The sequence below is a fragment of the Aphelocoma coerulescens genome, chromosome 10 (assembly GCF_041296385.1).
Source record: "Aphelocoma coerulescens isolate FSJ_1873_10779 chromosome 10, UR_Acoe_1.0, whole genome shotgun sequence".
Lineage (NCBI taxonomy): Eukaryota > Metazoa > Chordata > Aves > Passeriformes > Corvidae > Aphelocoma > Aphelocoma coerulescens.
This window is the reverse complement of record NC_091024.1, coordinates 3,346,316-3,371,004: the sequence shown is the minus strand read 5'-3', so window position 1 is coordinate 3,371,004 and position 24,689 is coordinate 3,346,316. Positions and strand designations below refer to the sequence as shown.

General features: G+C 45.2%; 1 protein-coding gene and 1 non-coding gene across 5 annotated transcripts; one reads left to right on the top strand and one right to left on the bottom strand.

Moving 5' to 3' along the window:
• Positions 1-395: 395 nt before the first annotated feature.
• FSD2 (fibronectin type III and SPRY domain containing 2) lies at positions 396-18,136 on the top strand. 4 transcript variants are annotated; one of them, XM_069025634.1, is made up of 13 exons: positions 396-472; positions 4,045-4,837; positions 4,917-5,012; positions 6,059-6,292; positions 7,574-7,596; positions 8,582-8,703; positions 9,683-9,838; positions 10,662-10,796; positions 11,543-11,696; positions 12,089-12,222; positions 13,806-13,938; positions 16,029-16,205; positions 16,952-18,136. In XM_069025634.1, exons 2-13 carry the CDS (start codon positions 4,085-4,087, stop codon positions 17,202-17,204), a joined length of 2,370 nt encoding a protein of 789 aa, XP_068881735.1. In that variant the 5' UTR covers positions 396-472; positions 4,045-4,084; the 3' UTR covers positions 17,205-18,136. The 4 variants fall into 4 exon arrangements, with proteins under 4 accessions (XP_068881735.1, XP_068881733.1, XP_068881732.1 ...); XM_069025632.1 differs by lacking the exon at positions 396-472 and adding an exon at positions 1,859-2,090; XM_069025631.1 differs by lacking the exon at positions 396-472 and adding an exon at positions 1,859-2,102.
• A 2,500-nt stretch (positions 18,137-20,636) lies between these two features.
• Positions 20,637-20,767, bottom strand: LOC138116734 (small Cajal body-specific RNA 15). The gene has a single exon (XR_011154319.1). It is a non-coding gene; the product is annotated as a small Cajal body-specific RNA 15 (non-coding RNA).
• Positions 20,768-24,689: the final 3,922 nt, after the last annotated feature.

Sequence of the window (24,689 nt, the reverse complement as noted above, 5' to 3'; positions counted from 1 at the left end):
GATTTTCGCGGGATCGCGGAGTTCCGGCCCTTCTGCCGTGTGCGCGGACACCTTCCACCAGGCCAGGTTGCTCAGAGCTCCATCCAGCCTGGCCTTGAGCACCTTCAAGGATGGGCCAACCACAGCTTCCCTGGGCAACCTGTGCCAGGGCCTCGACACCCTCACCGCCTAGTAAAGAATTTCTTCCCAATATGTAATCTAAAACTACTCTCAAATTTGAACGCGTTCCCCCTTGTCCTGTCACTACGTGCTCTTGCAAATAGTCTTGCCCCATCTTTCCTATGTATTTCCTTCAGGTACTGGAAGGGGAAAGCTTTGTGAAATAAGCCACTGTTTCTGCAAGGAGCGGTGGGCAGGGAGCACGGAACACAGCCCTGCATTTATGCCGCTGCCTGAGGGGCAGTTTTCTCCCAAGCCATCATTCCTGTGGTCCTCGCAAAAGTCCACGAGTTGTTGCTTTCTGCAAAGCCAGGTAAACCCCCACATTCCTTGAGCCAGCACCCGAACCTTGGGGCCCTGCACCCACAAACAGCCAAAGGGTGCCTGTCCTGACACCCAGCTCAGCCCCAAGGTCACCGTGCTTTGTATAAATGCCACCCAAACGCTGCCTCACAGGCACCGAGGGGAGCAAAGAGCAGTGTCACTGCTCCCTCATTCAGGCCTGTGTCCAAGGTAGAATGTAATTCACTATCCACCAAGTGTTATATTCCAGTCTTTGGCAGCAAAGCTGACACTGCTTATTTTTTGAGAAATTAAGGCCTACAAGGTAGCGTAGCTTAACACAAAGCAAAAATAAGCTCTCATTTGAAAAATTAATCAGATCTGTCAGACAGTATAAATGTAAAGGTTTCAGCAAGGGCTGCATCACTTTTGTGAAAACACTTCTACTCTAATCTCACAGATGATAGAAGCACTGTTAGTGGTAATGAGATCGTGCCTACATGGGCAATTAACTTGTGATTCCTCACCAAACAGCAAACAATTGCACAGCTAGAAAAGTGAGGAAATGACACCAAGATAATTGGAAAAGGAGGAAAAAGCGGAGCTGTGTCAAGATCTAATAGACGTTGTCCCTTGTGGTATCCCCTGAGCTCAAGCCATATAAAATACAACATTCTCAAATGTGCTTAAAAATCTATTGCCAGCAAGGCTGGCTCGGTAGCGTGTTCACAAGCAGCAGCCTGTGTGTGCTGGGCAGCTGTGGGTTTGAGCAGATACGCAAAGCTCAAGTGCTACAGCAGTCACAATAGTCAGTGGTAATACACAGCCTGGTTTTTATCAGGTGTACCCCTACTGAGCACAGACTGAAGGGATATGTTCCTATGAAAACCTCCCTAGCAGGGCCATTGGCCACTTTCTTCACTGTAATTAGCTTTCCAGAGGTCTGGCATACACACACAGGGTGAGGATGTATGCATATGTATAATAGGCATATGCAACAGTATGATTTTTTTTTTCTAAATTCTAAATTTTAATCTTTTTTTGTAATATATGATCGTGATTCCAACTCAGCCCATAGAAAAGCTCCTGCTAATTTGAGAGGACTTCACCAGTAAGTGCTTGCAAAGAACAGAACAGATACTTCCACTAAGTTGTGCAACTCTGTAAGCACATGTCCAGCCATGTGAGTTGTTTGCACGTTTTGTGTATCCCACACGAAATACTCTGCCTTGGAAATCACACCCAGAGGCAATGACTGAGCTCTGCAGGGTTTATTAATACCACCTCCAAAAGTGAGAGGGTACTCTGACTTTAGTGAGGGCTCTGTAACTGTTCTAAGTACTTCAGATCCAGGAATCAACCTTCAGAGCCTTTTCTCAGTGTGTGACATTCATCCTGGTGACACTCAAGTAGCACGCTGCTGAAGGACAGCCGGGGCACATCTATATTTGTGCCATTGCTCATTGCTGGCATGTGCCTATCTGAGCAAAGGGGCAGGGTAGGGTTACCGCAGTAAGTCTTCCAACTGCAGTCATAGGAAAGTGGAAAGGAATTGCTTTCGTGTGAATTAATTTTTACTAGGGGGAATAGAAGTTAACTTTGATGCCATCTGAGCTATCAGAAGAATTTATGACGTCCTAAGATAGAAGGCAAGTTTTTAGGTAGTAACATTCTTTGTTATTTATTTACGATAATTGACGGTCACGGACTTAAACGTGCTTCGTGTAATTTTATCTGTGCCTGCAAAGCAAGCAAACACTGAGCAATCATCTGAAAATCTTATTTAGGCAGCAGGATTGCAGACGAGCTTAATTACGCTTATTTAAATATATTTTATTTCATTTTGGTAGGAAAACTACATGTTAATTCACTTTTCTAATTAGTAGTAGCTTCTAAAGCAAGCCTTATTGTTATAATTATGGGGAAAAAAGTCTTTGCGGGAGCCAGACAACATTTTCTGGTATGTGTCAAGACCTCTTCTCTTTTTAAAATGTTAGAATTTGCATTATTTATTTTACTGCCTTTAGCATAAATAGTATTTCTGCCTAACTTCAGTGTTTTTGTCTATAGTAGGATATTGCTAGCTGTAGAATCCACACCCATGTCTGCAGTGCCAGAAGACACGTGGTGAACTTCTGTGTGGGTTTTCTTACAGATTCGTAAGGCTGGACTCAGCCAGAGATATAAAACCAGGGAGTGCAAAATGTCTCAGTATTTTTCACTGGTTTGGGAAGTTGCTTTCTAATAAGTCACTGATTGTGTTGACTCTGTTAGCTAAGCAATTCTCAGGAAAATTAGTAAAGTATTGCTGAAATAACTTTGAGGTAATGGCAGCTACTCAAAACTAAAAAGACCATAAAAAGTAGTTTGAAAGCAAACTTAATGTGAAAGCTTATCCAGAAGCTCTGATAACATTGATGTCTGACCAATCTTTTGGCATTTTTTTTCTGTGAGAAAGTGATTTTAAAGCTTTCATATGCTTCACTTAGCTAGGACTAGATGTAACTACAGATTAATTGATATTCAGCTGAAATTTTTCCATGAACTCATTTGCTTGTGGTACTAAACTGCTGATGAAATTGATCTGAGTAGTTTTGTAGCCATGATTCCATTCATGCTGGTGAGCAGTAGAGGACTGCGGGGAGGTTTCAGCTCAGAGAGATCTCTGACTCTGTACTAGCATTATTTCACTGCTGTTAATACAGGCTGGTTGGAAGGAGTGGGCTTGGGGAATCAGTATTAAAATTGCCTTTGCACTTTTAATGTTGTCCCATGTACATCTGCTTTATCGTACAGCTTTGTATGTCACCTGCACATGCTCTTTTCACACCTCCCTCCTTGCACAGAATGGACAAAATATGCAAGGTTTGGGTCAAAGCAGGCATCTCTCAGTGCAGAGGTCAATGCCCTGCCTTGCTCCCTAGTTACTGTATGCTTCATATGTTAAAAGATCTATTTTTCACGGCACATGAGAAGCCCCAAAGGGCAGTATGTTTTCTCTGCAGTATTTTTTCTCTGCAGTATTTTTTAGAAAGGACCCAAGACCTGGACTCAAGTTTCAGTATTAAGAATGGCAGCTTGAAAAATCCAGAACAGGACTTTTCAGGGCATTTACTGGTATGTTCTGTGGCATCAGTGGTCACAACAGAGGACATTCTACATTATGCCTGACTGACAGTTCAGAAAACATGCTTGACAGCAGCTGAAGGGTGAGCAGACTTCAAACCAGGCCATTTCCAATTGCACAGAACAGCATTAACTGTGCCTGAAGCACAGTCGCAGTGTTGAGCTGAGGACAGGACTACTCCACAGTTTGGAAATCAGGCATCAGTGTCACAGATGAGCCTCAGAAAAGAGGGTGCACACCAGAGACAGCTCTCTGTTGTGCTTTGCACTGAGGTGAGAAAAAAACAAGCTTTCTGTGGCTTCCTTTCAGAAGCTTCACTTACAGAGTGAAGGTACCGACTTTGGTCTTTCCCACGCCTACCTCCAGGACCTGAGCAGTCCTCAGCCAAATCTATTCCATATATATACTTTTAAGCAAGAAAAACTCATGCTTGATATCTAAGTATGTAGCTAAAGATCTTTCTTATCTTTTACAAGCTTGAGACTCACCATCTCAGAAGCCTCGCTGAGGATACCAATGTCATCCAGATCTGGCAGCACGAGAGACTATGAGACCAGTGGCCAGTCATGTGATCATTCAGCTTCCCCACCAGTAGATTCTAGTGACCCTGAGACTGAAGGTTTGATATTTTATCACATGGATCTTTATGGATCAAAGGAGAGGTTTGATATCTTTCCTGAAGAGCTCTCTGGTCGAGGAGACAGATCTCTGGGGGATACCAGAAGGGAATTTGCATTGAGTAGTGAAAAAGTTCAGCGCCCGCAAGAAGGTGGCTATGACTTGGAAAAGGAGGTTGCAGAGTTGGCTAAGATGTATGGACTTGATGAGGATAGAGAAAAAGAGCTTGAGCTTCTTGAAGGACATCTGGAGAAGGTGGAGAGCAGATGGCCACCTGCTCGCACAGAAAAAGCAGGATCACAAGGCTCCACGTATAACTCATCAAAAAGCAGGTCTTCAGTGAAAGATCCAAGTCAAAGCACAAAGCAACAAGGACTTCCTGATGAGGCTTCTCAAGGTGAAAATCAGAGCAAAGCCAGAGCAGATGATGAGGCTGAGAGCAACATATGGTCCAGAGGGGGGCTAAGCAGTGGTGGCATGTCAGATGAGTGGAACAGTCAGGCTGTCAGTGAGGAGGAGGAGGAAGAGGAAGAAGCAGCAGATGTTTTTTGTTCTACCTGCAAGATACCAATCCGAGCTTTTGACAAACTATTTGGTGAGCACAAGGATCACGAGGTTGCTCAGCTCCCCAATGCCGTGGAAAGTGAAAAGGTGAGAGTAACACAGGTGTACCATGGTGCCTCTAAAACTGTTCTCAGACATAGTAAGAATCACACTGGGTGTTTTGTAGGAGGAGATCCATAAAAACATGTGCAAGTTGGAAGAACAGATTGCTCAGATGGAAAATGTTGCCAGCCATTTGGAGGAAATCTTCATCACTGTAGAGGTAAGGCATTTTTTCTTAGGCTAACTTTATGGTAGTGGGGCTAAACAGTTTTGACAGTCATACTGACATTCGTAGAGTTCAGTTGTTAATGAGGTGAGTACTTACAGTACCAGAGCACAGAGTTATCTTGGGGTTTTCCTAGACTCCTAGTACTCAGGAAAACTCATCCTAATGATTTTTTCAAGTGGGCTAGTAAAACCACATTTATAATTTGCACAGAAATTTGCATTCAGAAATAAAGTGGCCACCACTCATGTCATCTTAGTTTTAAATGGCCAAAGAGCTGTGATCTAACTATCCATCCAGAGTGCAGCAGTGTGTTCCCTCAGCTTCATTCACAGAAGTGTCAGATCCAGACAAATCCTTGGACCAGCTGCTTCAAGCTGATGACTTCAAGAACTGTGCTCCTGCTCGGCTGCTGTCAGCTTGGCCCCAGGGGAAGGAGGTCAGCTGGCAGCAAGTTCAAACTGAAGCAATAACTCAAGGCACTACGGTCTTTTCTCTGCTGCATGTGGCACAGGAGGACATCAGTGCCTGAGCAGTGGCAGTAAAGCCTTGCCTGCTCCTTAAATCTTCCTTCCTAATGCTTTTTCCAGCTGTGAGTGAGGATACCAGCTGCTCAGCTCCCTCAGCACAAATCCATGAACCCCACTGAGTTGCCATGGTTTCTTTCATGGAAGGATGTGCTTGACTGTGTTGGTGGAAACACTTGTGAGATTATGGCTGGGATATATCCTAGTTGTGCTCCCTGGGTTTATGTTCCCTTACATCATTGTTCTTGTAATTTCTGTTGCTCTTATGCCTGGAACAAAATCCAATGCTTTTGTGCCTCGTTGGAGGTGACTTATCCGAGCAAACCCCTAAAAATGCACATTAGTCAAATTACAGCCTCTGTGTACTGGTACTGTGTCCTAGTTTTGTGAATTAAATCATGACACATTACCTGTCTGGTAAGGAGAATTTTAGGCAGACCAGAGTAAGATTTTCCTCTGGATGATCTATGGATCAGGCTTGATGCCAAGCTACAACCCTCAAATGCCTTGCAGGAAAATTTTGGGAGGCAGGAGAAGAACTTTGAGGTGCATTACAACGATGCAGTGCAAGTGCTTGCTCAGAAGTATGAAGAACAGCTGGATGCACTGGGAGAAGAGAAGAGGCAGAAACTGGAAGCTCTGTATGAGCAGCTGGTCAATTGTGGGAAACATCTTGACACCTGCAAGGAGCTGACAGATGAAACCCAGGAGCTTTTCCTGGAAAATGACAAAGCTGAATTTATGAAGGTAAAGAGCTTTAACTGTCAAAGCCCCTTCTCAGTGCTTTTTGCTGCTTGCAAGTAGTCCCTATCTGAGAAGTCCCAAGCAGCTTTATTGCTAGGGAGAATTTGGGATGCTCAGTCCATGGTGCTGTCACTGCTCCAGGTGCTTGGCATGGTGGCATTGACTTAGTAGGGCAACACAATGGGGGCAAAACGCAGAAGCAGAAGTTTGTAATTTGGATGCTCATTGATTTGTGAGCCACTCTGGGGTTCAGAGAGAAGATATCTTACTGGAATGCTTGTCTAGGGAAACTCTGGAAGCACTTAGTGTTCCTTGCCTTGTGCAGGTTCAGCTCTCTTGCTCTATTCTGGGCTCACAGCAGGCAGGCTGATGCAATCACTTAAGAAGATGTTTCCTATTCTTGCTCATTTTGGAGGAAAGTTCAGCTGAACAGGAGGTTCCAAACTAATCAAGAGCTCCTGCAAAGTGATGGATGAAATCCCACTCTTGAGGTGGTGTCAAGAAGGTATTTTTCTTTGGCAGGTAGAAAAATAATTGGAAAAAAATGAGAATTTTCACTGATGATGAGTGATTGCTCTAACCTGAGCTGTCCTGTGACTCAGGTGGGTAGGAGCATTTCTGTAGCACAGTGACAGTAACTTCTGAACTGGACAACAAACAAATCTCATAACACCTCCAGTCTACTCCAGTGGGTCAGTTTGCTGTGTGACTCCAACCTGCTGAGTTCTTCACGTGAGCTGACTTTTCCCCATTCCTCTGCATCTCTGAAATGCAAACATTTTCTACAGTATTTTCTCCTTAGCTTGTAAACAGTTTTACATCACCCCTAAGAACCATTATTCATCAAGAAGTGAATACCTGTTGGTCATGAGCTCTCAGCTGCTTAGATTTCTCCAGGGACTGTACATCTCCCTTCCAGTTACATGCACTGCTCAGACTCCCTCCAGTGAAGACCATTTCACTGAGTTCTTTTGCCCAGCTGATTTTGGTTTTTGTTTGTGAGGGATCTGCTGGCACTTCGGACAACCAAGGGAAGAACTGGTCTAGTCTAGATGGGCAGACACTGATGACTACCTGATAGTGCTCATTATCTTACTGTAAATTTAGCCAAGATCTGTCCATTTGAATAGACAGGGCTGGCTTTGTTCTCAGAGCTGGGTGAGAGCCAATTACTTCACTCCAAGGGCTGCATTTGGGACAATTTATGTAAGACAGGTCAACAGCATGATGCAGTCTGACTCTGGACTTCTCTATCTTTAACACTCTCTCTTTTTTTCCCAACAGGCAGCAGTAACCATGGTTGACAGGTAGTATCACAGTCTGGGATTTTGTGTCACATTTCTTCCTGCTAATTGGATGGGTTACTGGAGACACTTGCGTGTTCTGGACTTTGTTCAGGCACACAAATGTTGTCTAAGCCACTAGAGCTGCTGAAATATTTAGTATTTTTGTTTTAAAGTGCATCAGAAAAAGTTGCTCTAAGAAACTTAACACTCAACACTTGTTTGGATCCAATTTCAAGAAATCCAAAAGGAGAGTTAGAGCCTGAATAAATCAGTGTTTTCAGCTTAGTAATAAGGAACTAATTTCACTGAGAAACAGGATTGCTAAAGCTCTTAAAAGAAATGCTCTGGATACAAATGAGACTAAACCTGAGCTCCCTAAATATACTCTAACAGGCTTATGCATGCATTAATATAGTGGGGTAGAAAGTCAGGCTGTGGGAGCTCAAAACAGATACTGAAAAATCTTGGAGCAATTGGAAGAAATTTTAGGGCACACTAAATCACATGCAAGAATCACCCTCTTAATTGATTGTTATTGTTCATGAAAACACATAGAAAAGATACCCCTTTTTTCAAATTTACAGCACCTGGAGCCACGAGGTCCTGAATTAGGAATAGTGGAAATTCAAAATAAGGAAAGCTATGGTGCTGATAGGGTGCTTCCCACAGCAAGGTGCTGGGCACACCTCACTCCCCTGCACCCTGGCAGCATGGTGTGTGCAGCCAGCTCACTGCAGAAGCAGGGCACACAGGGGTGGCCCTCAGTGCCAGCAGCAGCCAGCTCTCTTTGGCATCTTGGAGCACTGATGGCCATGTATCTCCAAGCTATAGGCACAGGGAGGCTGAGCTTGTATAGCTATGAAAACACTGGAAATTATTTTTTAGGAAATAGATGTTAATTTGAAGTCTGCTGTTCTTTTTCTCTTACCAATAGGTATCATAGGCAGATATCTCCAACACTGTGGTACTTCCAATTATTCATTATTTTTTCCCTCTACAATTACAGGCTGGAAGAATTCTTAAAGAAAGAAGTGGATTTAGAGCTTTCAACACTGCCAGACTTTGAAGAGCGGGTCATAGATGTCTCTGAAGTTGAACAACTAATGAACTCCATTAATGCTATTCCAGGTACTCCTCCTAACTGATCATTATTTCAGACCTATTTACATTTAAGTAAGGATATGTATTAAGCATTGCTTCTTTTAAAGGAGATCTGCAAAGGCAGAATTAACTTCTCCCTAGTTTTCCTTCTAGTTTTTTTTGTTTACTTATATATACAGAGACACTGGAAGATATTTTTGGATATTTTTCCATTTGTTTTCAATATAAAATTACCAGAATTACTGTTAAATTGGGACTTCCTTGCTTTTGCTGCATGATTTCCTAGAAGACTCATGAAGATTACCCCCTTCTGTTGAGGGGTCAGGCATGCTTAGTTGGTAATAACTTGTAGTTGCTTGAACAAAATAGAGAGGAACCCCAGACTATTTTAAATAACTTACACAGCTTCTCTTGGTAAACAGATTTCAGTGACTTATTCCTCTGCTATTTAGCAAGCATTTTTTTCCCCATAATCCACAGGAAACAACACAACATAAACAAATTTTGAGTAACCCAAAAAAATCCCTAAAATTTTAAATCTTTTTCTGGTGCATCACAAATAGTCAGAAAGAACAATATTCTTTTTTTTACACCCAATGCTCTGTTTTCTTAACATAAAATGGCATTTGGTTCTTGTTTGCTTGTGCTGCTGACCCCCTGTTGTAGAGCTTTTCCCTGATCCCCAGGGCAGTTGGCAGCAGTGGCAGATGTTGTGCTCACTGGAACAGCCCTCAGAGCAGGGGAGGCCGAGTTTACAGAGAAGGGGTAGGCTGAGGCTTATTTATTTTGTTGTTTTGACTTTGATTTGAAGCAAGACTACTTCTCACACACCAGTGACCTGATTATTATCTGCAACTGTTTACAGAGTCAGCTCCTGACTTTTCTCCATGTGGGAAGAATATGACCCTGTTCAGTGCCAAGGCTTTGTGCAAACACCTTTGTGAGAGGAGAGGTACAACATACCATGATTATACATTCAAAAACTGACCTGTTTTCCCCTCTGCAGCTCCTTGTGCCCCTGTGATCAATCCACAGGCTCCCAATGCAGCAACTGGCACCTCCCTGAGAGTTTGCTGGGGCCTCTTCTCAGATGACACTGTGGAGTGCTACCAGCTGTGCTACAAACCAGTGAGCAATGAGAGGCACAGTGATGAGCAAGCAGGTAAGAAGGCCTGGGCCCAAGGGGACACCTCAGCCCTCCATTGGCAAATCCAGCTGATTCCAAAGTGCCTCTGCACGCCTTGTGCACTCTGCCACCAAAACTGTCATATCTGCCACCACCATCTGCTTTGTCCCTCTTCCCCTGCCAGGTCTGCCATGCTGCCAGCTGCAGCAGGACCAGTCAGAGGAGCAAAGACACGACATGGCAGCAGCAAGGATAGCAGGAATGGGAAGGGGACAGTGCATGGAGTCAGGAGGATTTCTGGAGGGTGGGCACTGCATTAGACACACATGTGCTGCATCCACAGCAAAGCACAGTATTTTAAAAGAGCAATCATCATATCACCAGCACACCCACTGAAACCCCCAGATGATTTTACAGCTTATCTTAGTGCTAATAATAGGCTGTAACTCCCTAAGATGCACAGGCACACAAAGAACCACAGAACCATTGTAAAATGTCCCAGCCTTGTGACAAAACTACTTTGCTAATGCTGTTCTTGCAGAACCTTCAAAAGTGGAAGCCAGTAGAGTGCCAATGGCCAGTTGAGAAAGAAAAGCAGAAGCTATCCAAATTTTACAGGATGAAGAATGAGAAATGAGTAGTAAAATAGCTTCATCTCTTGTCCCATCTGATTTGTGCTGCTTTAGAGGAAGGCATCATGAAACTGCCTGACAGATGCTCAAAGGGTGTGGAGCACAAGGAGCTCTCTTGGAGCCAGCACACAAAACAATGCACCCCAACTCCACAATGTGATGCAGCTCTGGGGAAGAGTGGGCAACTGTGTAAAGGGACTGTAAATGCTTTGTTGTTGTTGTTTCAGAGCATACACTGAAAGTCAAAGAAACATACTGTACCATCACTGATCTGGTGCCAAATACACAGTATGAATTTTGGGTCAGTGCTTTAAATGCCTCCGGTATCAGTCCACCAAGTGAAAGAGCAGTTTATGTAACAGGTAAAAATATTTTATTCATATGGCTTTGTGACCTTCATAGTGAAATTCAAAATCATCTCTGAATTTTATGCCAGTAATGCTTTCTGGGCACTTTCTTTCTTCTGATGTATGCCTACTGACTGCATGGGAATTCCTTACTTTTATTTGGACAGCCTGTCATGCCAACTGTCCCTGTTTTAGAGTGGAAGAAACAGAAGCAGAGAGACAAAATAATTTATTTAAATGCAAGCATGTAGACCAGCTGTGAATAAGGTTCAAGTTTCCTGGTTCTGACAGATGAATGCCAGCTCTTCTTTTATTGGCCTATAGGTATTTTGTGGATTCACCTGTTATGCTGTTCTTTTTAACTGCAGTGCAGTCAAGCACATTGTGTGAAATCCTGACATCAGATTGAGCAAGTCAGTGTGAGACCTTCAAGTACTTGTTCCAGATATCTTTGACATCTCAGAACAGAGAAGAGATGCACTTTTATGACAAAGATAAAACTAATGATAGAAAACAGCTGTGTAACCAGTCTTTATGTTACTTCCCTGTTTAATTCTCTTGGGACCTTTATAGTCCAAATGAAGTCTTTAACTAGTACTGTCAATCACTCTACCTGCTGTTTATTGTCCATTGGGGAGGCAGGTTTCTTTAACTATACAGTATTAGTAAACAATGGTTTTCTATTTTTTTAAGCCTTCAAATCATGTTGGTTGCAAACATCTTCAAGCAATAGCTTAATTGTTCTTCTGCCTACTTTTTAGCTCCTTCACCACCTACCATAAAGAGTAAAAAGATCCGAAGCTGTGAAAATGCAGCACTGGTGTGCTGGGAATCCAGAGACATTAACCCTGTTGATTCCTACACGGTTGAATTGTCCAAGCTGACAGATGAAGAAAATGATGATATTATTACTGAGTGAGTTACTCTTCTATTAAGCCCATGACCTGTAGAGATGAAACCATTTCAATCATTTGGCATCTGATAGGACTAAGAAAGGACCTGTGACCTTCTGGTGAATTGACATTTATAAATAATCCTCTTAGTAAAACTAGTTATATAAATGTGAATCAAAAATTACTATATGAGAATTATGGGTATGGGAAAAGGGCAGAAGCAAATGTAAAATGTAAAAATCTGCAGTCTGCCACAGACTCTCTCTTGCCCTGCTACTGACAACAGTACAAGGTAAAATGTTGTTGATGGGATACAAGAGAGGTGTAATTTCTTCTTTGTTGCTCAGAAAAATAATCTCAAAGATCTACCTTTGTTCTCTACCCTATCATTTTCCATGGATTTATTTTCTGTAGATCTATTGTTGGAATCCCTAACTGTGAAGTCCTAATTCACCTCCAGCCAGCTCAAAAGTATCACATCTGTGTCAGAGCCCAAAACCTGGGTGGCTCCAGTGAAAGAAGTGAACCTGTCCTGATACACACCACAGGTACTGTACAGCTTGGAACAACTCCAGCAGCCTATTGTAGCATTACCTTAACAGAAAGATTCCTGCTGGTTTCAATGGCCTCTGGACCAGGTCCTAATCTCTTTCATCTAATTACACACCTGGTAACCTTTTAGGAATCAAAAAACCAACTTCTTGTGACAGTAAGTGCATTGCTTTAGCTCTGTAATTTATATTATTGCTGTCTGATACATTTGATACTTGAAAGTTACTAATTTCTAAACATTTTAATAGACAGTATCAACCCAATGCCCACATATTGCCAGTCTGCAAAGGACTGACACACCAGTGAGGAAAGTTGTAGTGTGATTTTACTTCAGAGATTACCATGTAATGAAGCTGCTGCTGGAAGGTATGGCTGAGACAGCACTTTCTAGAGCCATTTAGCAGACACCAGTGCTCACCTTCATCACTGCTGCAATGACACTGCAACTTCACTGGCTCGTCTCAAATCTCCCACACCACTCACAGATATGTTCACACCTTACCTGTGTCTCTTGTGCCCTTACCTTCTGTGAGAGATTTGCAAATTGTATTTGTTCAGCAAGATGACCACACAAGGTTATGTTTCAGTAAAACTGTCTGCCACACAGCAGTGACACCACAGAAAAGAAATGCTCATCCTTAAATCCCTGGAGAGGAAGACCGCCATTGTGTTACCATCGTTTGTGTGTATTCCAACTGCTTAAATCAAACTCAATCTTTGAAATTGCCCATTCTGTTTGCACAGCATGTGTTTGTTTTCAGCAGCACATGCCTGTAATTGCCCTGTCATTGTTTGTATTGTATTTGCAATGAAGTAACTTGCAGTTTGATTATAATGATTTCATTTGGGATTACCATGGGGAGATTTATCTTTTTGGAGTCTACATTATGCAAACAGCTGATGCAAATTGATCTGTCGGCTGCAAGAACCCACCTCCAACACTGGGAATGGCCTTTGATCCTTTCTGGGGTGGATAAACAAGCACCAAGTACACAGAGCAGCTGTGCCACTCGTGGCTGCTCCTCAGGGCCCAGTGCATCAGACCTGCTCTGTGAAGTCTCTGCAGGGAGAAAGGCAGAAGTATTTGTATCCTGGGCTGGACTTATCTCTCTGAGGGCTCATCTGACCAGGGAGGTGCTGAAGCATGAGGGATCCTTTCCCTTCAAACTGTGCCCAGCATTTATGTGGATGTGTGAGGCCATGGAGGCTCCTTTAAGCCCCCTTTCTCATTTCAGTGATTAAAAATAGATTACTTGAAACCAGACAGTCCATTGCAGGGATGACCCTCATCTCTGAACAGCTACTTCCTGCACAATGCCTGCAGCTTTGAGCCCTGGTGGGGTTCAAAACCAGGCTAAGTCCCCTGCTTTTCACAAGGCTGAAACTAAACAGTGTTAAGCTGTAAAACATCCATTTATTAGAAAAACTTTAAAATTATCTTGTCCTCTCAGTATCAGCCACAGATTCTTTGTAGAGCATTGGTGAATCTCTTTGTGGACCCAAACATTTCATACCCTTGCTGCAAATCCTAATGCTATAAGGAATTACGGGAGTTATCCTCAGGCATTTTCTCTTGCAGGCACCTGCTTCTACCTTAATGAGGACACAGCCCATCCTTTACTGGCAATTCTAGATGATGGATTTACCATTTCATGTGATGAACTGGAAAACCCAGAGTGTGATCTGCCTGTCTATGATAACAGCTTTACAAGGTATACAGAAGCATTTCAGTTTCTTTGGTTTTTTTAACAGGTGCCAGGAAATGTCTAATGGGGCTTTCAGCAGCTCTGCTTAATTTTTTGAGTTGAAATCTCTCTCTCCAGCTGATCTTTGGAACTTGGAAGATAAAGCAAGTTCTTAAAGAGGATTACAGATGCAGCAGCCACAATTATGTACAAGCCTACTTACATGTCTGGCACACTGAGCTAAATTTGAACAGGTATTTAGGTGCCATAACAAATGCTAAGGAAAGGAGAGGGATCTGAAAACTTACCTCTTGTGAAAAATATAACTGATACTATTTGGACCAACAGATATTACTTTCAAAAAATAATTAGGCCCTTTGCCATTGAAGTGAAAGACTAAGCTTTCCAAAATGCCTATTTCCAGTCAAAACCACAGAAACACCATATAACCAGGATAGGCATCTGCATCCCAGGATAATACAAGTCTACAACTTAGTCCCTCCATGGAAATGCAGTGTTACTAGAGGGCTTGGTAGAAAAGAGTTGGGAGACTGGTGATCCTATTCGTTAAAGCCATCAGGGGAATCTTAAATGGGATTTCATCCCACTTCTACAGGATTCTTTCATGTTTCATGTCTACAGCCAGAACTGGCACTCATCTCATTCGAAGGCCGAGGTTTTGGTACCACCATGAACTTTCACATGAACTTCTCATGCCTAACATTCATACTGCAAGGAAATTACATGGCAAACTCTTCTTTCTGAAGTTTTGTGGTCTCCTAAAGGCTGATGTATTTCCTAACCGTGGCAGCTTCTTCAGTGTAGCCCAGGTTTGCCTTGGTGGCTTTGCAGCTCTCATTACTACGGTCATGTTTTGTTCACAGATGTTTACCCATCCGTTTTGCATCATTCCTTTTCCTTCTCAAGCAGTAGCAACACAGCCCCTCTGAGTCCTGATTTCAGCAGCCTTTAAGCTGTTCCCAAGACATTTACATGCACTTGCAATGAACTGTACACTGACTCTAAGCAAGTGCAGCTGCAGAGGCAGAGTACAGCTATTGTGTTGTGCATGCCCATCCTCACACACCAGGCCCTCCAAATGCTGAGTGCAGCTGTCTCTCAGCATTGCCTAGAAAAGCTCACTGTCTGCCAGCAATATCCTTTTCTTTTGTAACTTACAACTTTAGACACTACCATAGAAACATAAAAGTTGTACGTGTTTGAAACCTGCTGTCCCCCTTGACAATGACAGCTAATACACCATGTACTTTCCCCAAGAAAAAGCTGAGGTGTAATCTTACAGGATTCATGTTTCCACCTTACAGTGTTTCAGAAGCATTTGGAATGAGTTATTTTGCCCAATTTTCTTGCTTCAGAACCTGTGTTTTTTGCACATTTGCATCTTCAAAGCAGCCAGTTCCTTTGACTCCAAGACTGTGCCAGTAAATCAAGCTGCAGGGTCTCTCTGTAGCACATTGTCTTTGTCTGTCTCTATTACACAACTTTCAAAAGAGTTATTTTCCACATCGTTCCCATCATTCATTTCATGGCCCAGGTACCAGCATATTACAAGTTCCCCTACCGTGTTCAATTCTTCCTAATCTCCAAACACAGCATAGACAGGTTCCCTCCTCCCCAGGTGCCCCAGGAACTTCATGCTGTTACAGTGCTCTGTTCCTAATGGTGAGTAACATTCAAAACCCTGCACTGTTTGGAAAGAAAATGCAAAATCTGTAGACTTTTTTTCCCCTGCTATGCTGGGGTTCACCAGAGCCTTCTCTTTTTTAACAAGTAATAACTTTCCTAGAAAACCCAGGCAGTATAGGATGCTGTTCTCCCTCTTCCTGGAAGTGCCCAGGACACTCATTTCTACAAAGCTACCCACAAGTAAAAACAGGGCAAGTGTCGCAAAGAAACCTGCAGGCTGGGTGTCAGCTCCTCAGCATGAGGAATTCACTGGAGTCAAAAATCCACACAGCACTGCTAAGGAGACAGGAAAAGTGGCTTTTGTTTTTTGCTATGTAATGTCCAGGTATATACATACCTGAACCTATCTAAACACTGTAAAGGGCATTATAGAGAAGCCCTGCCAAAACACATCCTCCTGTCTCCCACAGATGTATTGCGATCCTGGGCAGTCTGATCCCATTTCCAGGCAAGCATTACTGGGAGGTGGAAGTTGAGGAAGATACAGAGTACAGAACTGGTGTGGCTTTTGAGAACACTCCGAGACATGGTCACCTGGGGGCAAACAACTCATCCTGGTGCATGAGGCACATCATCACACCCTCAAGGTAAGGGCTGTGGAGGCTGCAGGTCTCTGACAGGGACACCTCTTACACCTGCAGGCAGGGAAGCAGAGAAGCCAGAGATTTTGTATCAGCTCAGACCAGGCACAAGGCACCTCTGACATTCCACTGTTGTCACTGTAAACTGGTGTTGGAAGGATACTGGAACGCTTAAGCAAATCCTCCTGCTTTTTTACAGAGGCATTTGGTATGGGTTATTTTGCCCAACTTTCTTGCTTCGGAACTTGTGTTTTTGCAGCTTTGCATCTTCGAAGCACCCAGTTCTGTTGACTCTGAGACAGTGCTAGTGAATCAAGCTGAAGGGTCTCTCTGTGGTACAGTGTCACTGAAATTAGATGTTGTCACATTGAAACAGGCAGTTCCAGGAACAAATCAGAGTAAAATCTGAGATGCAGAATTTAACTGTAAACCTTACCAAAACCTCAGTGGGAACACAGAGGGTAAAAGATCCATGTAGCCCAGAAATGACATATCTGGATAAAGGCAGCTAAATCCAGCTATACCCAACTGTTTTTGATCTCTGTCCTACCTATGGCAGTATGTCATACCTGCCTGCAGAAATGCCAGCTCCCCTCATGCCTCAGCTGCACTGCTGGCTCTGCCATGGACACTGGCACATTAACATCACTGCCTTTGACTCTCGTGAGCAACCTGGGCACCTTTGTGCAGCAAGTGCTTCCCTTTGACAGCAGCCAGGATGCCTTCAGCTCTTTTGTGTTTCTTGCCTACAGGCACAAGTATGAATTCCTGCACAGTGGGATGACACCTGACATCAGAATTACTATTCCTCCCAGAAGGATTGGCATCCTGCTGGACTATGAGAACTGCAGACTGTCATTTTTCAACGCAGATATTGCCCAGCACCTTCACACATTCAACTCACACTTCCAGCATTATGTACACCCCTGCTTTGCACTGGAAACACCTGGTATCTTAAGGATACATACTGGAATTACAACACCCCCATGGACTGCCCTCCCATAACCTGTGTTCTGCAGCTACCACACCTACGTGAAACCTGCACTGAACAATGCTCTCTTTCAGCATTAACTGCTCCATCATACTCCATATAAAACTCCAGCTGTTTCCCAATAGTAAGAGCAAAGCAACCCTGATGCAAACCAGCTGCCATGCCTGAGCCCCTAGGAGTTTACATCCTCTTGGGAAGGATCTTAGCTGAAAGCCACCGTGGTCACAAGCTCTACTGGCATCCCAGAATTCTCATTAGAAATGGATACCATCCTTCTCAGAGGTGACACTGTCACCATGCAGCACTGGCAGCTGCATCACTGTTCCCCCAACACCCACCTGAAGCCTGGGGAACTCCCCAGTTCCAAAGCAATAGTTAATTCTACTCCTGAGTCTACTCAAGAGCTAATAACTTGAAGAAAAACAAAAATAGCAAAAGGCATAATCACTGTACAGCTGCTGCTGGAGCTGAACACACTCCAGCCAGGAAGCTGATCTCCCCATCAAGTGTTCTTGTTGCTACATGAAGTCTGCAACACAAGGTAATCAAACACACCTCCCCCACGTGTGAGCTGTTCGTGCCTACACACCCAGTGACGCTTTCTGCAATACCCAAGCCTGCTCTAGTCTCAAATACAAGCCATTTTTACAGAATGCCCATGCTTCTCATGCATTCATCCAGGGAAAATAAGATAAGACAGGCTTTTTGCAGTGCTTGACTGCCCTTACAGTGCAACCGAAAGCAACATTTTTAGCCGCTTCTTTTTGGCTGTGCTCACCTCCACTTGGCTGTATGCTCCCTCCACACTCACAGATCTGTTCTCCTCAGCACTGAAGAATTCCACTCCAATGCTGTGCCCTGCAAGCTTTGGGTGTCCAGTGGGGCTGGAAGGACTCTGGCCCAGCACACAGTTGAGACATCCTTGTTTGGGTTTCATTCCCAGACACCAATTAAGACAGGCCCTGCCTGTCAAGCAGGCCAGCTCTAAACAGCCTCATCTGTTTATGTCAAAACTACCTGAACTCAATCAAGAGTCGTTAACAGAGAAGCTTTACCACAGATTTATTGCACATTCATCACAAAAATCATTGGTTCAAGTTTCCATTCTGGGGAATAGCCAGGAACAGGCAGTGGCCTCTACAATATGCAAAGTCTCTACAAATAAACACTGTTGGCAAATGAAGAGATTTTACATAGAACTGTGTGTCAAAAGCTTGTCTGTTCTTCCTCAAATAGCTTTTAACAAGCCTTGCCAAAAGAGGCCTTTAGAAAGCACAAAACCAGGAGCTGAATATGTTGCTACAGCAGTGATTAGTACCATCTGCTCTTGGGTATCTGTTTCACCAGCCTCAAAAGAAGATGGGTTTAGCAACACTGAGCTATACCACACAGGGTAATTTCTTAACCTACCAGGAATTAAGGTATTTTCAAGGCAGAAAAGGTTGTTATGGTCACTTTGTCAGACCTGCTGTAAGCAGGCCAGAGACTTTCAGTTGCTATGTCTGCCAGTGAGCAGAGCAGCTTGTGTCCACCAGGAACAAGTGACTCAGCCAGCAACCACTGCCAGTGCAGAGGGCAGGAGGTGGCCATGTGTGCCCTGCTGATGCTGGCACAGCCATCCCAGAGAACAGCAGCTCTACGGTACAGCTCCTGTGCAGGGCATTGAAGTGGTGGGAAAACAACATTCTTTGCTTAAAAATGTACTCCTTGACTGGGTCCAACTTCTACCCACTGGAACAAGTTTTACCCCTATCAGCCAAAACCAGAGCCCCACTCGTATTTTCAAGTCGATACCTGAAAGAGTGTAACACACAGGTATCAGAGCAGAGGTATGAGGACGTCTGAACCTCCAAACACAGCCTTTAATGCAGAAAGGCTGCTGGTGAACCCACCACTCCACTCCCAACCACCAGCTTTCACCTCAAGTGTTTAAACCATAGCTGTAACCTGGCAAAATACTTTCCAAGTAGTGAACTGAACGAGCAGTTGCCAGGACTTCACAACCCTCTTGCTGGACTGTGCAAGAGCAGATTTTCTGGGCCAAGGGTGAGGTGCTCAGACACCCTTGCAGTGGGACTCCAAGGTACCAAACAGCTCTGTTGTTATGTTGCCAGCTTGGTGAATCTACTGGAGAATGCAGACCAGGAGGCTGAGTACAGAGCAGTCTGCTCAGGAGAATGACACCATGGTCATCACCAGGCATGGTACAGGACAGCTAAGGCAGTGACAGAACTATCTGAAAAAAAGAACAAAAAAGCAATAATTGGCCTCTAAGTTAAAAACAGAAAGGGAAATGAGTTTGTATGTTCCTGTTTAATAAAAGCTTCACCTGTTGGCACTAACCCAAGCTTTTCCTCCCTCAAGAATCCCAACCCAGTCACTTAAATATTTATACAACAAAGGAAACTTGACAACTTGTGTTTCTTAAAACCAGCTGTTGGTCTGAACAATCTCTATATAAATCCTTTCCAGGGAGACCACGACTTCCACCACAGAGGTCTACTAAGTTCATATCAACCCTGTATCTCTCTGTATTCAGTTTATTCACCAAGTGTATTCAGATTATTGGAATCTGGGGTATAGCACTCAACTTGGAGAACTGTGTTGAGCTGTTGATCTGAGACCTACTTCTCTGCACTGAAAGGTCTCTCAGATGAGGCAAAACCAGATCTTACCTCTGGCCTGTATACGGGAACTCTGGCTGAACTACATCATATGGAAGGGCAACAGTCAGTTAAAAATGAGGTGTCCTTGTCTCTAACACTATGTGCTGCAAGATACATTTTTCCTGGCACCTGTTGGGTCATCTTTTTCCTGTTCCTTTTCCTTATGTGCATTTACTGGCACACAACAAAATCCATCCTCTGCAAAGGACAGAAACTCATGCCTAAAGCTCAGTTTTGGCCAGCTGAAGCCCACAGGCAGTCCTCATGTGCAGCAGTGATCCAGGCATCCCTGCACAACTGCAGTATCAGGAACTCCCAAAGGAGAGGACACCCCCAACCATGCCTCCCCCGGCAGCTAACTGGGGACTTTGCCAGGGCTGCCCAAACCTCTTCAGGGTGGGCCAGAGAAGGATCCCTTTTTCAAATTCCCTGTGATTTCAAATACACGTTGCTGCCACTGGTGGGCATCACGTGAAGCCCTTTCAGAAGGCAACACTGGTCTCACACAGGTTTCTGTGGCTAAAAACAGTTTTCAAACCGGTTACCGTAATAGTAGGCACGTCCAGTGTCCCTCCTCACCCAGTGCTGGAGCCGGGAACAAAGGGACCCAAGGGCCTGTGAGCAAAACCACACAGGTGAGACACAAATCAAAAGCACAAATGCAAGAAACAACACAACAGCCCTGAAATACAGTTTAACGTAGATTCAAATCAAACACACCCAACCTTTTACTACAGAAACACATGACTTTGAACTCACTCCCTCTCACGGCCATTAAAACATTGTTGGTAGATCAAGTAGGTCCTGACTTTATCTCACAGGCAGGCCTTGTTCTTCCACCATTTAATTTAGGAGGATAGTATCAGTGGAGTCAATATAATGCCACTGGCTCCACTTTCTTAGTCCTCCAGACGAATCTCCGCAAGAAACTCCTGAAAAGTCTCAGAACAGACTGAGCTCTCCTGAAGTAGACTGCAGAGCCTAACCACTCAGCCAAGAAGACAATTCCCTATTCCCGTCTTCACACTCAGTTGAATCTTTTTACTGTCCACCTGTTTCCCGACAGTAACCAGTATCACTCATTAGCAGCACACAGCAAAGCAGCCAGGGACCACGCAAAGGGGAGGCTTCGCTTCCTGTTCTACTGCAGTCCTGGGCCAGTCCAAGACACAACACTGCCTTTTTGTTGAATTTTCTCTCCATCGCGTTTATGGTGAAGTGCTCAGCTGCCAATATATACTAGGATTCAGATGTCCTAGCCCCCCTTACTTAAACATTTTTCAAACAGGCTTATTTTTTAAGCTTTACTTGCTCTGATGGAAGCGATACTGAGACCTAAACTGCTTCATAAAACGGCTGTAAGGGGCTGCACCCTCTGCCAAAAGGGTGCTCATCCCACAGCTGGAGCTAAATAAAAGCGTGTTTCTCCAGACGCAAAGCTGTGGCCTAAACAGCCCTAAAAAAGCTGCAGTAGCGGGTCTCGGGCTACCTCACGAAACCAATCCCAGGGGCAGCGCCTCCCGGGCGGCAGCGGGCCCGGCGGGCAGCGCTCACCTGGGCCCCGGGCACGGGGCTGCGGGCGTGAGCGCCTCTTCCCGGGAGCGCCTCTTCCCGGGAGCGCCTCTTCCCGGGCCCCGGCCCGGCGACGGCCGCGGGGCTCCCACGCGGGACGCGCATCGCAGCGGCATTTCCTGCAAGGGACACGCGGGTCACGGGCACAGCCGCGGGCAGGCCGGGCCTCCGGCCGCACGGCGACGGGGCCTTTCCGCGTGCGAGCGAGCGAGCGAGCGCGGGAGGCCGTGCCCGAGCTCCGCCGCTCTCCCGCTGCCGGCCGGCCGCCCCCGGCACCTCAGCCCGCCGCGAGAGGAGCGGGGCCGGGTCCCCCCCGCCCCGCGATCCGCCCGCCTCACCTCGTGGCGCCGCCATTTCCCGAGCCGCGGGCGGGGCCGGTGCGCCCTGACAGAGGGCGGGGAGAGGGCGGGCGCTGCCGTCCCGCCTTCCTGCCTTCCTTCCTTCCTTCCTTCCTTCCTTCCTTCCTTCCTTCCTTCCTTCCCTCCCACTGCCTGGGCCGGGATAGTGCCTCGGATGGGGAGAGAGATTTCTCGAGCTATCCCGGGGGTGGGAGCTCTATCCCCGCAGCCCCGGCCTCACTAACGCAGCCTTTTCCCAAGACATTATTGACCGAGCCGGGCCCACCACGCTTGGCACCCACTTGAGCCCTACCTGCCCTCGGCTGGGCCATGGAGCGGCTTCTCCAGCGATGGATGCATCCACACACAGCTGAGCTGTTGGCTCCAGCAGCCACCATCCTGTGCAGCACCTGCTGCGCTTGTCCATCTCCATTCCTTCCCATAATATGTGTTTGATCCTGCAGATCCTGCAGAGAATAACACCCGCTGCTGCACAGCCCTGGCCAGGCTGAGGGAGAGCCACCAGCTCTCAGCAGCTCCTGGGTGTCCACCAGCAGGGCTGGGGCCAGACGAAGCTGCTATTTCTCATCCCTGAGATGGGTGTTCCACAGCTCCCAAATCCACCTGCACGGGCGCCTGCATCCAGGCTGGGCTGGGCCGAAAGTAGCATGTGACCTCCCTTTGCTTGGAGGTATTTTGCAGGCAGTTGTATACACTCAAGTTTTCTCTCAATCTCTAAACAAAATTCCTTTACATTCCATCTCTGGCATTGGAAAGTGCATCATCAGGTGATGCCTGAGGCCACGCCAACGCCTCCTGCCTTGTGTGCCTGTGCTGATGTGAAAGCAGCAGCCAGGCTGCTGTAGTAGAACGATGTATTGTGCCTGTGCAGTGAGAGTCAGATATATTTCATGGTCTGGGTAATAAAATGCTTGATGAAATAAACATTTTGCTTCCCATACGTGGAAGGATGTAGTTTAGAGTGAGGATTTATTAAGCCCAAAATTTCTGAGCATGCCCAAAGAGATGGCTCATATTGACATACAGGAAAGGACACTTAGGAATCAGTCCAACTTCGTCACAGTCTGTCCAACAGAAAAAGCAGCCTTTGTTTCTGGTGGAGAATTTCAAATTCAGCATCATCGTTACAGCCTGTTCTTTTGCTTTGCATTCCTCTGTGCGCTAACCTTAGAGTTCATATCTGGCTCTTAAAAGAGTTAAATCAAAAGGTCAAAGGATAGACAGACAAAAATACAAACACCTATATAAACAGCTGTTTAAATTAGAAACTGATATTCTGGGGTTTTGTTTTGTTTTGTTTTGTTTTGTTTTGTTTTGTTTTGCTGCAAATGGAAAAGCAGCCACTGGCTTTTGGGCCATATGGTGCTGTCTCAATCCCTCTGTGGAGTTTTGCACATGGCAAGTATCTCATGGCAAAGCAGTGAGAGCAGGCCTGTGTGGGGGTCTCTGGCTCTCTCTGATTGCAGCACAAGAAGAAAATCTAAGCTTTGGGTGCATCTGATCAGAAGAGGTGGAAGTAGGTCTGAACTTTGCTCAGCCACAGCGCTGTGGTATTTCAGGTACACGCTATAATAACGTGACCATATATTTGCAACCAGACTTAGGACAGATTTCCTTCAGAAAGACAAAATTATCTAAGTGGATCCATGGGTAAGAAGTAACACTCATAAGGCAGATTATGAACAGAACTAAGCCAATGTAAGTAAGTATAAGTTCACCAAAATCAGTGCTCTGGGAAGGACTTTTACTTGTAAGTCCCAAAGTGTGGCTACTAGTAGGCAGATGGAAGCAATAAAACCCCAAATTCAATGTCCCTTTTTTCAGACCACCTTCTACAAACATGATTGACTCTTGTTACAACAAAAGCAACACAAATATCACTTTGCTAATACCTACTGAGCCAGACTTAAATATGTCACTGATATTTACTTAACAAACATTGTTAGGTATGTACTTTGCTGTGGTTCAAAGAACTTGTTTATTTAAAACAGCTTATTTTAAAACAAGGCTTTAGGTTTGGGGGTTTTTTTTGCTGCTGGGGTTTCTGTGTGGTTTTTGGTTGGTTGGTTGGTGTTTTTTGGGTTTTTTTGTTCCTGGCATGATAGAGCAGCTAAAACTTTGTGCTTTCTGACCTTGGCTTGTCAGAGATCTGTCATAACAGAGGACAGCACATTGGCACTGAGTCTGCCAGCATGGATTTTGAGGGGCTGGGAGAGGCTGCTTGCTTTTTGTGCTTGGTTGTCAGGTGAGGAGTACTTCACTCTGCTCTCACAATGTCCTGGTACTCAAGCAGTTGGAGTCTTTTCTCCCTCACTAACCCCAGAAGCCGTGTCTGATGTTAAGCACGCCGTTCCCAGTCCCGGAGGGGTGGCTGGGCGTCTTGCCTGTTCCTGAGCACTCACATTCCCGCTGGATCCTTGCACTCTGCCTTACTTACGGTAAGCAGAGCCTGGCACAGCCGGCACCACCCGGCGTGGGGACAGCGCTGGCACTCCGCGTGCCCCCGCCGATGGCATTCGGCTCTCCCGGGAGTCTCACCAACCTCGGCACGCAGTGGGGTGGGAGGACGGAGCTCTGCCATCTCAGGAACTCTGGCCAATATCTCTGAAAAACACCAGAGACAAACCCTTATGAAAGCACCTGCTTTCTACATTTCTCTACCCATTTTTTGGCAGTCAGCAGGATCCCTGCCAGAGCCCTCAGCAGCAGCCAGGCAGCCCCAAGGACTAGGCCAGGGTTTGCCATGGGGTGGATGCCCACAAGTCCCTGTGCTTCTCTGCAGCTCGTTTCACCCACCTGTGAAGGTCTGCTTGTAAAGCTTAGGGATCTGTAAAGTAAAAATTTCATTTTCTGTATAGAATAATATTACAAGCAAAGTAACTTTTTTTTTTTAGGCAAATAG